Source organism: Myotis myotis, unplaced genomic scaffold (genome assembly GCF_014108235.1).
Source record: "Myotis myotis isolate mMyoMyo1 unplaced genomic scaffold, mMyoMyo1.p scaffold_m19_p_2, whole genome shotgun sequence".
NCBI lineage: Eukaryota > Metazoa > Chordata > Mammalia > Chiroptera > Vespertilionidae > Myotis > Myotis myotis.
This window is the reverse complement of record NW_023416324.1, coordinates 30408644-30422549: the sequence shown is the minus strand read 5'-3', so window position 1 is coordinate 30422549 and position 13906 is coordinate 30408644. Positions and strand designations below refer to the sequence as shown.

The 13906-nt window shown below is 40.8% G+C and overlaps 1 protein-coding gene across 9 annotated transcripts; it reads left to right on the top strand.

Moving 5' to 3' along the window:
- The first annotated feature begins 23 nt into the window (after window positions 1–23).
- On the top strand, window positions 24–13471 carry ZFP69 (ZFP69 zinc finger protein). 9 transcript variants are annotated; one of them, XM_036348766.1, is made up of 6 exons: window positions 24–627; window positions 4130–4215; window positions 8654–8780; window positions 9102–9200; window positions 10719–10948; window positions 13190–13471. In XM_036348766.1, exons 1-6 carry the CDS (start codon window positions 483–485, stop codon window positions 13298–13300), a joined length of 798 nt encoding a protein of 265 aa, XP_036204659.1. In that variant the 5' UTR covers window positions 24–482; the 3' UTR covers window positions 13301–13471. The 9 variants fall into 9 exon arrangements, with proteins under 9 accessions (XP_036204659.1, XP_036204655.1, XP_036204653.1 ...); XM_036348762.1 differs by lacking the exon at window positions 13190–13471 and adding an exon at window positions 1861–2292 and having other exon boundaries at window positions 9105–9200; window positions 10719–12092; XM_036348760.1 differs by lacking the exon at window positions 13190–13471 and adding an exon at window positions 1861–2292 and having other exon boundaries at window positions 10719–12092.
- The last annotated feature ends 435 nt before the right edge of the window (window positions 13472–13906 follow it).

Genomic DNA, 13906 nt, shown 5'->3' with positions numbered 1-13906 from the left:
GGCGGAGCCAGCGGCGGAGCGGGTGGAGCCGCGGGAAGACTAGCGGGCGCGGGACTGGGTGGCGGGCCTGCGGGGTGACCGCCTTGGGTGGCCGTACCCCGGGCTGCACTGGGGCCTGCGCGGAGGCGATCGGTAGCGCGGACAACGGCGGGGGCGCGTCCGAGGCTGGGGCGCGGGAGACGTCGGGCTGCGGCCCAGGAGGCGGGGCGCGGGAGGACCTGGCCGCCGCCCGGCACCGAAGCCGCCTCCTAGGAGATGTGCCCTAGCCTAGGTGTGCGGGGTGCGGGTCCCGGAGCCTCTCCCTTTGCGGCGCCCAGAGCCCGGCTCCGAGAGGTGCGGCGGGAGAGGCCACGCTGGTTGATCGGGAGCAGCAGACCCGCCCTAGGCCGCTTCTCCTTGGGAATTTGGAGAAGACCCACTGCCACTCCGGAGGCCGCCGTGAACGCCGGGCGTGTTCTGAAGAATGATTGTTTCGCTTGAGAATGTGGTCTGTCTGTAGAAGGCTGGGAAAGAACAAAATCTGGCACCAGTCCTCCTCCAAACAGACACGCTCTGCAGCTGAAAGCCTCGAGAGCGAGCGCTCTCACGCCCCCGTCTCCGGTCCTACCGGCGCCCGAGGCGGATCTGGTGAGTAGGAGGCCACCCTGCTTGTCGTCAGTCCAGAGAGGCAGGTCGGGGTAGTGAGAACGGGGGCATCGTCTCGAAGAAGCTTCTCTGCCATTAACCGTTTCATAAATGTCTCCACTTTGGTAACAGGACATTTACTTTTTGTATATTCAGGAGCAGGATTTCCCACATGCTCCAGTCGGTAGGATGCAGCCCCTTTCTCTGCACCAGTCACAGCTGAAAAAGAGAGGTGCCCATTAACCACATACCCTGCCCCCACAAACTGCAAAAAGTTGGGTCGGCTTCCTTTCCAGGGAGCTAGGACTGATTTGGGGGCGTCCGATACACTGGGCCTGGTCGCGGTGGAGCGATCTACCTGCTCAAATGACAGGGACGGGATGAGCCAGAGGATGTATTTGAGTTTTGTTCCGTTTTTCCAAAATTGCCTGTTACAAACACTTCTGCAGTAGTCCTCAATTGTACTCGAAGTACTGTATTTTCTCCATTTACAGACATACCCCTTTCCCCAAATTTTAACATTTTTGAAATCAGGATACCTCTTAACAGGTTAAAAGGACTTGCTAGCTGCTAGGCATCTACGTGGGTGTGTCTGTCACTATTTGCCCCTGTGAAATTGCAGCTATATGATTATTCCATCAGTTGAAATACTAGAAATTAACTTTGAATTGAGATTTCTTATTTGTTTTTAAAAATAACTTGAGAAGACCCGGCCCAGTAGGTCACTTGGTTAGAGCATCATCCCGATATGCCAAGTTTGCGGGTTCCATCCTCGGTAGAACAACAAATTGATATCTCTCTCTGTCTCTCAAAAAAAATGGAAGAAAAAAAACTTAAAAAGATAATGCTCTCCTGCAGCATTAAACAAAAGGTTTATAATACTGTTTACTAAAAGTTTATTGTTTGCCTAACATTGTCTCAATTAATCAACTTTACAACCCTATGAAGTACGATTATTATTTTATAGATGGAGAAACTGAAGTTGAAGTGCCTTAGAGCCTTTAAGTGCCTTCGAGTCAGGATTCTAACCCAGGCTGTCTGATTTCAAATCTATACCCAGGCAGAAGATGCCATGTGGCTTTTAAGGTGGGAAATCAAGGCAGGATTGGTGCGTGTCTGTGTATCTTCGGCTGTTTGTGTTTGTGTATGGAACCGGGAGACAGAGCCACCTCCAAGAGCATTGATTATACTTATTCCCACATTGATGCCAAATCTTTGTTTTTGGATCTTTTGCAGTTCTAAAGATATTTCTGCAAGTTCTGGATTTCTGGCTGTACGAGGGTGCTCCTGGGCCCCTCCTCTCCTGCCTACTCAACCGGCTGCCTCCCAGGGAGGCCGTACTTAATTTAAGAGAGGAGTCAGTGTTTCAGAGCTGTCCAAGTCACAGGAGCCCCCAGGTTCTGGTGCTGCAGGAACATGCCAAAGCCCTGAGAGCAGGGGACTGTGATCAGAGGAGGACCACACACCTGTGAAGCCTCTCAGCAGAGGTTCTGGCCGTTTCCTCACCGCAAGTGGACAAGCCCGAGCAGGTGGACATCGTTATGCTGCAGCAGCTCTTGATCACCCTGCCCGCGGAGGCCAGCCCCTGGGTGAAGTTGCACCATCCAAAGAAGGCCAAGGAGGGGGTGCCCCTATGGGAGGATGTGACTAAGATGTTTGAAGGAGAAGGTGAGAATAGACTAATGAAGGGGGCAATGGATGGGGAACTAGGAGATCTCATTTGTGTGTCAAAAGATAGGTGCACTTCATTGTTCTGGTCTCGGGGAGAAAGTTGAGGGGAAAGCAGGTCTCTGAGGTTCATGCTTGTGGCTTTTGGGAAGGGGATAGCTGTGAGAGTTCTGGAGTTCTGGCTGTGTGATTGTTGCTTCTGGATCCCTCCTCTCCTGCCTTGTTGCTCCTCTAGAAGAATAGAGGCATGCACTCAACCGTACTCAACCGGCTGCCTCGTGAGGAGGCAGTACTTACTATTGTGCTCTCAGCACAGGCTTCTTGTTGACATGGGCAATCAATAAAAAAATATATTTTTTAAAAATATATAAAAATAATAATAAAAGAATGTCAGAACTTCTCATTTACCCTGCCCCATGCTGCTTCCATCTCCTGTCCTCAGTACTACACAGGACAGGAAAACAGAACACAGGATGGTCCCCACCTGCGACTCCTGAGTGTGTAAATGTGACTTATAGATAGCAAAGTCAAAGCTTTTTGCACCCTTAAGCCCTCCCACCCCATGCTTTTTCTTCACAAGTTTCAGTCATTTTAGCCTCAAATCAATATCCGTTCTTGACATGCTTGATTACTCTAATTTTACCTTGAAATATAGGTTCAGTGGGAAATATGTCCAAAACTACACATTATTTAGTGGTCTGGTCAGGATAGATAGATGGGTAGAGGAATTTGTGTGTTTCGTGTAGTCTCTTAATTCATACCTTTAACGCTGTTGATTCAGTCAATATTTATTGTATTCTAGCTGTGTCAGGCGGGAACTTTGCTAAGCATCTTGACAGATGGAAAAATGAATAATAATCTCTATGCTAAATATTTTTAATATATATTTTATTGATTTCAGAGAGGAAGGAAGAGAGAGAGAGAGAGAGAGATATCAATAATAAGAGAGAATCATTGATCTGCCTCCTGCACGCCCCCTACTGGGGATCGAGCCTGCAACCCGGGCCTGTGCCCTTGACTGGAATAGAACCTGGGACCCATCAGTCCACAGGCCAACGTTCTATCCACTGAGCCAAACCAGCTAAGGCAAAATATATTTTTATTGATTTCAGAGAGGGAGAGAGAGAATTGTTGATCAGCTGCCTCCTGCACGTCCCCTACTGGGGATTGAGCTCACAACCCGGGCATGTCCCCTTGACCGGCATCAAACCTGGGACCCTTCAGGTTCGATTTATCCACTGAGCCAAACCAGCTAGGGTGCTAATTATTAATTGATGGAGACAGACACATACCCAGACCACATACCCATAATAGAAGGTTAACCTAGGAAAATGCTATGATAAAGTTCTTTTGAAAGACAAGAGATAGGAAACATTTTTCCAGTTGTGCTCATCTGAGAAATTTTCACAAAGCAGATAGCATTGAATTGGGCCTTGAAAGATGTCTAAGTTTTTTTGTCGAAGAGTCAGAGAATGGGGACCATTGTAGTCTGAGATTGGTGTTCGAGTCCAACAGATAGAGGATGGTGATTAGAGGAAACTAGAGCTGGAAAGATATGCTTCAGGTGGACCGTAGAGTGCCTGGAAGCCCTGGGAAGTGAACAAAGGAGTGGCTCGGTAGATCTGTGCTTTTGGACCAGCATTGACCATTGGGAAATACTAATGCCCAAAAGAACACACTGCAGACCCTCCTCATTAAGCGGCCTCCAGTCTGCTTGCGTCGCTCCAGATGTCCCTCTTTGTGAATATATTGAGAGAGGAGCCATATTCAGCAGGTCTGCAGGCAGTTTTGGGGGCGTTTGGGAAGTGCAAACCTTATGGCTCTTTTCCTTCCTCAGCTCTGCTATCTCAGGATGCTGATGGGACCCAGGGAGAAAGTTTAAAGGATGAAGGGACTTCTGGGGCCCAGACAGCAGAATTCCAGGTGGGTTGGAATTTCCTCTCATTTTTTTGACATGCTTCTTGGTTTTTAAGGGCATAACGCCCCTTTTCTTGGAGTGGGAGGTTGTTGAGGCTAACGAATTTAACCTAGGGAGCTTAGAGAATATTGCTCTTGTACAGAAAATGGCAACGGTAGTAGCAATTTATCTGCTCATAGAAGTTATACTTTCCTCCATGTAACTCTAACATTGTGTTGCTAATTTCTGTAAAGAATGCAAAATGAGTGATAGAATTTTAGCCTCTAAAAACCAACAGATACCATTGGGACCTAAGATAAGTCTCATTTTTTAATTTATTTTTTAGTATTTATAACTGAAAAACAAACTTTGTAAATGAGAAGTTCTGACATTCTTTTATTATTATTTTTATATATTTTTTAAAAATATATTTTTTTATTGATTGCAGAGAGGAAAGGAGAAAGAAAGAGATAGAAACATCAATGATGAAAGAGAATAATTGAATGGCTGCCTCCAGCACACCCCACACTGGGGATTGAGCCCATAACCTGGGCATGTACCCTAACTGGGAATTGAACTGATCTTCTGGTTCATAAGTCTGTGCTCAACCACTGAGCCACACAGACCAGGATGACATTCTTAATGGTGTACACATATCACTTGTGAACTTAATGAGGTGACCCTTAGAGTATTGGGAGCAGAGATCAAACTGCAGCCAAAGAATCAAGAAGAGAAGAAATGGTCTGGCCATAGGTGCACACGTTAGCCTGGGCAGATACAACAGGTGTCAGAATGGGTGTCCTCACCACCTGGTGGAAGGATAGGTGAGACAGAAAGAAAATTTTTGAATAAACAGAAAAGGAAGATCATTAAAGAGGAGATGTTATTCGAGGACAGAAGAGTTTTAAGTGAACAGAACTTGGGTTCTAAAATTAGATGGTACAAGATTTGAACTTAGCTCTTGAATTTACTTGCTTGGTGATCTGTGGCAATATTTTTTAGCTGTTTAAAATCCCAGTTTCCTCAGCTAATTCAGATGCTCATACTTTCTAGGAGTGAAATGCATTCCAGAGTTAGAGAAATATGAAAGTAATAATAGTCTAATTATTTAAGGGGTTATCTCTGCATTCTACTTTTTAGAATTCCTCACTTCCTGACACTTATTGAAACTGATAAGATTTAAACTTAGCACTGGGAAAAGATTAAAATTTTTTAAAAAGAGGTATATTATCCTGGCCAGTTGCTCAGTGGTTAGAGCATTGGCTCTCAGACTGAAAGGTCACAGGTTTGATTCATGGTCAAGGGCATGTACTTCGGTCACAGGTTCGATCCCCAGTCCTATGTGGAAGGCAACCAGTCAATGTGTCTCACATCAATGTTTCTCTCTCTCTCTCTCTCTCTCTCTCTCTCTCTCTCTCTCTTTCTTCCCTCCCTTTCACTCTCTAAAAGTCAATGGAAAAAATATACTCAGTGAGGATTAAAAAAAAGAGGTATAATTTATACATAGGATAAAACACTTAAGAAAGTGCATAGCTCTTTTTGACATATGTATACACCATCTACTGCAATCAAGATCTAGAACATTTCCACCATCTCAGAAAGTTCCCTCATGCCCCTTACTCTGCTTTGCTCCCAGTAGTTAGTACATGGGATCTCTGTTTATTTCTTACTAGTGGCTCGGTGCACGGATTCGTGCACATTGAAAGGAAGTTAATTACAAGAAATATTTTAATATTGCTATTTGTCCTTTCTCTATAATAGTGTCAATCAAATTCACAGTCAACAATGACAGATCGAAACACACGCATGCACTTGACACCGGCAAGAGCTTTATATGTGTTGTGCATGCGTGAGTCCAGTTGGTGGGTCAGAGGGATGGACATACAGTTGGTCATTTAGCCTTTTATGTATATAGATAACTGCAAGTAAATCTTCTCAAAATAGATTTAATGATCATGTTAAAGTCATCTTGAAATATAAATGTAATTTTAAAAATAATCTAAAAAAATAAATAAAAATAATCTATTCAGTAATGTTCTATAAATGTTAATTAGATTAAGTTGGTTGATAGGTTGTTCAGAGATATCTTTGATGAAATTTTGTCTAATTGTGTCAGTTATTGAGGGAAGAATGTTAAAATCTCTATCTTGATTTTGTCTCTATCTCCCTTTAGTTCTGTCATTTCTGCTTTATTTTGAATTCTGTGGTCAGTTGCATAAACATGTGGGATTGTTGTCTGCTTAATGAACTGATCCTTATAATTATGAAATGTCTCTTTATGCATAGTAATATTTCTTTTTTTTTTACTTTTTATGTTTTTAATTAAATCTTTATTGTTCAGATTATGACATTAGTTACTCTTTTTTCCCCACCCAGTTCCCACCCCACCCTCCGCCCTCATTCCCCGCCCACTGTCCTCATCCATAGGTGCACGATTATTGTCCAATCTCTTCCCTAGTAATATTTCTTTTTCTGAAGTCCACTTTGTTGGATTTAATGTAGATCCTCCAGTGTTCTTTTAGTTATTGTTTGCGTAGTATAACCTTTTCCATTCTTTTAGTTTTAACCTCTCTTTGTCTTTTTATTTATTTTTTTCTGAGTGGTGTGATGAAATCTCACATCATTCTGCTCCATCCTGCCCAGGATGTAAACCATCCCTTTGTCCAGCATATTCAGCCTGTATACGGTATACTCCCCACCCATTAACTACTTAGTAGCAATTGGTTATCAGATCAGTTGTCATGGTATTGCAGTGCTTGTGTTCAAGTAACCCTTATTTTGCTTAATAATGACCCCAAAGTGAAAGATTAGTGATGCTGGCATTTCAGATAAGTGCTTTCTTTTAAGTGAATTGGAAAAAAACATTATATATAGGGTTTGGTTCTATCCATGGTTTCCGGCATCCACTGGGTGTCTTGGAACATATTCCCCATGGATGGGCGGCGGGGGGCGGGTGGATTATTGTATATATGTTCTCCTTCAACAATGAGAAATCAGGCTCCCATTTTTAACTCATTTGCTCAAGCTTGGAATATAAGAAAAATAGTTTCAGAGTTGATAACCCATACCAGTGTAACAGGCAAACCTACTAATGGAGTTCAGTATTTCTCAAGATAAAATTTAATATAAAAATGCACAAAAATTAAGTGTATTATTTGATGAATTTTAACAAATGCATACATTGTGTTACCTGTGGCCCAACTGATTTGTTAGCTTGGGCTGCCATAACAAAATACTACAGACTGGTGGCTTAAAACAACAGACATTTATTTCTCACATTCTGGAGGCTGTAAAGTCCAAGATGAAGGTGCTGGCAGATTCAATTCCTGGTGAGAACTCTCTTCCTGGCTTGCAGGGGACCACCTTCTTGCTGTGTCCTCACATGGCAGTGCACCAGGGGAATGTGGAGCTCTTTGTCTTTTTTTCTTTAATCCTCACCCAGGATATTTTTCCATTGATTTTTAGAGAGAGTGGAAGAGAGAAGAAAAGACAGAGAGAAATATCAATGTGAGAGAAACACATTGATTGGTTGCCTTCTGCATGCTCTGACCAGGGCCTGTGCAGGAGCCTGCAACCAAGGTATGTGTCCTTGACTGGAAGCGAACCTGGGATCTCTCGGGCCACAGATCAATGCTCTATCCATTGAGCCAAACCGACAACCTCTCTTTGTCTTTATATTTAAAGTATGATCTTCTTAAATATAGCTGGATCTTGCTTGGTTAGTCCATTTACAGTAAACATAATCATTGATATGGTAGATTTAAGTGCATATTCTTATTCTTTGTTTGCTGTTTGTCCCATCTAGTCTTTGTTCCTTCTTTTCTGCTATCTTTTGGATTAAATAGTTTTCTTGTGTATTCCATTTTGTGTCCCTAATGACTTTTTAGCTATTCTTCTTTGGTTTGTTTTTAGTGGTTGCTTAGCCACTCCAATATGAAATTTTAAACATATCACAGCTGCTTTGAATTAATATTATACAGTTTCACATATAATATGGAAGTCTTATATTTCCATTAATTCTCTCCCATTCTTTGTGTATTATCACAATACATTTCACTTTACATGTTATAGATCCCACAATACATTGTTCTTATTTTAGTTTTTAATAGTAAATTGTGTCATAAAAAATTAGGAAAGTTAAGAAAAGGAAAAGAAAATGAGCCTTTCATATGTAGATACATATTTACCAATTCTGGAACTCTTTTTTAAAATAATATATTTTTATTTTATTTTTTAAACATATTTTTATTGATTTCAGAGAGGAAGGGAGAGGGAGAGAGAGAGAAACATCAATGATGAGAATCATTTATTGGCTACCTCCTGCACACCCCACACTGGGGACTGAGCCCACAACCAGGGCATATGCCCTGACTGGGAATGGAACCGTGACTGCCTGGTTCATAGGTCGATGCTCAACCACCAAGCCATGCCAGCTGGGCAAAAGCAATGTATTTTATATTCTAGGAACGGTTGACCTTTAAGGACATAACTGTGAACTTCACCCAGGAGGAGTGGGGGCAACTGACCCCTGCTCACCGGAATCTGTACCGAGAGGTGATGCTGGAGAACTACGGGAACCTGGTCTCAGTGGGTAAGGTCGGGCTGTTTATCCAGAAACCTGCTCATTGCAGGAGAGCCATTGTTTCTAAATTGTTAAATGTCATGGGTTCCCTGGATCTTGGCCTTGGATTCTGTGTTAGAGATGTCTTATTTCTTTGAAAATCCAGCCAGGGGCATATCTGGTTCTCCTTCTTTTACCTTTTACTTTGTAGAGCTAAAATAGAAAAACATGCTGAGGTGCCCCTTTCCATTTTCAGAAATCCTAGGACTGGGACTAATTCTGGGGATGGTTCTTAGATCTCAACATAAGCATTCATACTCTTTTTTTTTTTTTTTTTTTTTACTGCATAAGCAGGATATGAATTTTCCAAACCTAGGGTGATTTCCCAGTTGGAGAAAGGAGAAGAGCCATGGATAACAGAGAAAGAAGGCCCAGGACATCCCAGTGCAGGTGAGGCAAGGCAGGTGGTAACCTTTTCACATGTAAATAGTATATTTTTAAAAATTATGTTTTCTGTTTGTTCCTGGTATAATAATATAGTTGGTTTTGTATATTGATCTTATAGCCAACCACCTTGTTTCATTCTGTTATTAATTCCAATAATTTGTTTGTACATTCTCTTGAGTTTTCTTTTTCAACTTATAATAATGAAAAGAATAATAAAAGCTGCAATGGTGTTCTTTCCCTACCTCTGGGTAAAATCTCAAAGAGATCCCATAAATGGTCTAGTCCCTTTAAATAATAACAACAGTCTAATTTTAGTAAAATGTTTAGTTCAGTGAAACTTCATTCAAAGTGAAATCTTTTCTTCTCCCCTAGCTTGGGCTGCTTCAGTCCTGGATACTGAATTGGGGAGGGGGACATAGATGGCTTCTCTGTCTTTCCCTGTCTTCTCTTCCTCCCCCACTATGCAAGACCAGAATCTGGGGCCTACAGAATGTAGACTCTATTCTTGCCTCCATTTAGAATTTGGAAATACTAATGATTTTTATAAGAAGTTATACCTTTTAGGAATACAAAGCTGTCAGTTGAAATATTAGTAATGGGTACAACAAATTATCAAGTAAGAAAACCAGTCAGAATTTTATTACTTTTACTTTATTTTTTGTTGTTAATCCTCACCTGAGGATATATTTTCCATTGATTTTTAGAGAGAGTGGAAGGGAAGAGAAGGGGGGGAGGGGAGAGAGAGTGAGAGAGAGAGAGAGAGAGAGAGAGAGAGAGAGAGAGAGAGAGAGAGAGAGAGAGAGAGAAACATTGTTGTGAGAGAGACACATCGACTGGTTACTGGTTGTCTCCTGCAGGCCTCGACTGGGGCCAGGAATGAGCCTGCAACCGAGTTATGTGCCCTTGACCAGAATCGAACCCATGACCCTTCAGTCCATGGGCTGAGAAAACCAGTCAAAATTTTAAAGGTTAAAGGATATTTTCATAGAACATTGTAATAGCAGCAATATAGTCTGGGTTTCTTACAAGTCTTCTTTGCAAAAATAACACTTCCAGGGACAAATGAATAAGCATAGGAAATAGAACAATGTGGAAGTTTTAATAAAAGACACCTCAGTGTTCTTGTGAATTTTCTTAGTACCAACATTATTTTTTGAACTAGTGTCTCTGGCTGCTGCTGGAGTGAGGAAGGAACATGTTTTTTTTTTATTTTTCTGAGAAGGTTTTCTAAAAGTAGTTGTCAATTAAAAAGACATGTTGTAAAGACAGCTCAAAAATTTCATTATTTAGTATTATTAGAAAGAGCAGGACTAAAATGCTCAAATTTTACTCTTTTTATAAAATCATACTTTTACTGTTTCTTAATTTAATTTCCCATTACCTCTTCAGGATACATAACCATATTTAAATATAATGAAAATCTCATGTACTTTACATGTATTGTTATCTAAATCTCTATAGTAATTGAGTTTTCAGAGCATAAAGTATTTGAGTTATTTGTATTTTTTCCATTTCTTTCAGACTTAAAGAGTAAAACAGAAACCAGTATGTCAACTGCAAAGGAACAGTTATATCAAGGCATTATAATTGAAAGGTTCATGAGGGATGATGTAATTGATTCCACACTGAGAAAAGTCTCCAAATATGATGAGTTAGAAAGGCATCAGGTCACCAATGGAAGAGATATAAGACAAGCCATCTTGCTCCACAAGAAGAGAGGCCAAGAAACTAACAAATTTGGGGAAAATATTGTGAGTTCAAATGTTATTATAGAACAGAGGTACTGTAAATATGACACACTTAGAAAGAGGAACAAATACAAATTAAATCTGATTAATCATCCAACAAGTTACATAAGAACAAAAACCTATGAATGTAATATATGTGAAAAAATCTTCAAGCAAACCATTCATCTTACTGAACACATGAGAATTCATACTGGTGAGAAACCTTTCAGATGTAAGGAATGTGGAAGGGCCTTTAGTCAAAGCGCGTCTCTTAATACCCACCAGAGAATCCATACTGGTGAGAAACCTTTTGAATGTGAAGAATGTGGCAAAACCTTCAGACACCGCTCCTCTCTTAATCAGCATCACAGAACTCACACTGGAGAGAAACCTTATGTATGTGATAAATGTCAGAAAGCTTTCAGCCAGAACATTAGCTTGATCCAACATTTGAGAACTCATTCTGGAGAGAAACCCTTTACATGCAATGAATGTGGGAAAACCTTTCGACAAATTAGACACTTAAGTGAACATATAAGAATTCATACTGGGGAAAAGCCCTATGCGTGCACTGCATGTTGTAAAACCTTTAGTCATCGAGCGTACCTAACACATCACCAGAGAATCCATACTGGGGAGAGACCCTACAAATGTAAAGAATGTGGGAAAGCCTTTAGACAGAGGATCCACCTTAGCAACCATAAAATTGTTCATACAGGAGTGAAAGCATATGAATGCACACGGTGTGGAAAAGCCTATAGGCATGACTCATCCTTTAAGAAACATCAGAGACATCACACTGGAGAAAAACCTTATGAATGTAATGAATGTGGAAAAGCCTTCAGCTATAATTCATCACTTACTCGGCACCATGAAATACACAGGAGGAATGCCTTCAGAAATAACGTGTAAAAATAGATTATAAAACAGATTATCCAACATGAGAACAAAAGCCAAGTTTAAATCAGTGATTCTATGCTTTTAATTTTCAGAACTCGAAATGTGAGTTATTGATATAATGATGCCAACTTCTAATTTTGCCCATTGTTTAAATAAACACTACATTGATAACTACTATCTACACTTCCATACAAAGCACTTAAAAATAAAGGATGGTCCTTCCAATTAAATTCAACAATGTGGAAAATTAAACACATTATTTTTCTGACTTCATGGTGGATTAATAAATTATTATTCATGGGCATTCAGTGATTTACAGACCAGTATATGGGAACTACTATTTAAAATGTCACCACCCTCATATTTTAAATTAAAATTTAATTTTTAATTTTTTGTTAATCCTCACCCAAGGATATTTTTTCCATTGATTTCTGGAGAGAATGGAAGGAAGAGGGAGAGAGAGAGAGAAACATCGCAGTGAGAGAAACACATTGATTGGTTGCCTCCCACATGCCCCTGGGGTAGGGGATGGCCAGGGATCAGCCTGCAACTAGCTCATATAATCCAGGGGCTGCAATACATTCTAATAGTGGACTGGGATGAGTACTTTGGAAAACCCAGGCAGCTTTCTCTCCATTTTTCACCTTCTTGGGTCTTCATTCTGGCTTTTTGTTTTGTTTTGTTTGTTTGACAGTGGGAAACAAAAAAACACCTCATTGCAAATCATGGCTACCAGCAACTCCAGATTTTACATATATTCAGGTTCTATCACCCAGAATAAAGCTGCCTTCTCTTTCTCATTTCTATCTCAAAATCTTGAGGAAGGTTTCTTATTGGCCCAGCTAGGTCTGTGCCCACCTCTAGAGTCAATTGTAGGCTGAAATCTCAGCTTCTATGAGAACCATGATGGTGTGGTGGTGGGAGGGAGGAACTGGACGGGTGGGAAAGAAAAGAGTTATTCATAGAATTCCAAATCTTATCCATTCTTGAAGATTCTCTGGTGGGTATTAAGAGATGCCAATTCGCCAGATCAGAAATTTAGAACTGGGAAGGATCTAGGAATTCACCTAATTGAAACTTCACTTTATAGATGAAGAAATGGAGAATCTTCTTTAATTACTCATGTCCTTTTACTTGAGTCAAACCTGAGTTTGAAAATTTTTTCCCTCTAAGTTTGTTAGCCTAGCTTTCTAAACACCTACTATTAATGACTGAATGTAGCAGAGCTGCTCTTTGCCTTTCTAAAAGGTTTACTTAGATCTGCTGCCCAGGAAGTCTTCATAAGTTATACTTCAGAGCCTACCCATTGCCTTTGCCTTTTATTAGTGCCTTTGCCTTTTGTCATTCATTCTGTTTATCTCACAGGAACGTCTCCCTCCACTGATCATGGGATTATTCTTCCTCAGAGCTGTGTCCTTAGACATATTCTCTTCTCAAGTCACACATTTTGATTTTGTTAACACCCCACACTTCTGACATCTATGTTTTAGAAATACCCCCTGAGCTCCAGAACATCATATTCAACATCCCACTGGATATCTTCACTTGGGTATCCCATAGTCACCTCACATTTTTTTTCAATAAAATCTGTATTCCTTAACCCAGGAAGTGGTACCACTGCCTATTTAATACTCCCATTTAAACTTTTTCCTCTTCTTTTCATTCATTACTTCTCCCAATGCCATCAGGTCCTATATATTGTATGTAGGATTTAAGTCTCTATCTACTCCATTCCCACTGTCAGTACTTTAATTAGACTTGTAGTACTTCCTAACTTCTTAGATTTCCAATTGGTTTCTCTACATCTAGTCTGGACTCATCTCTCTATCCTCCCCACTGCTGCTAGAGTGATCATTATAAAGCACATAGCTAATCAAACCACATTATTTTTTAAAAATTCCTCAATGTTTTCTGAAGCATACCCAAGAAAGCATACTTTGCTTCAGCCATAAAGACCTTATGGCTGGCCGGTGTGGCCCAATGGTTGAGCTCAACCTAAGAACCAAGAGGTCACAGTTCAATTCCTGGTCAGGGCACATGCAAAGCAAAGAAGTGATGTCATAACAGTCAGGCTCGTGGTTT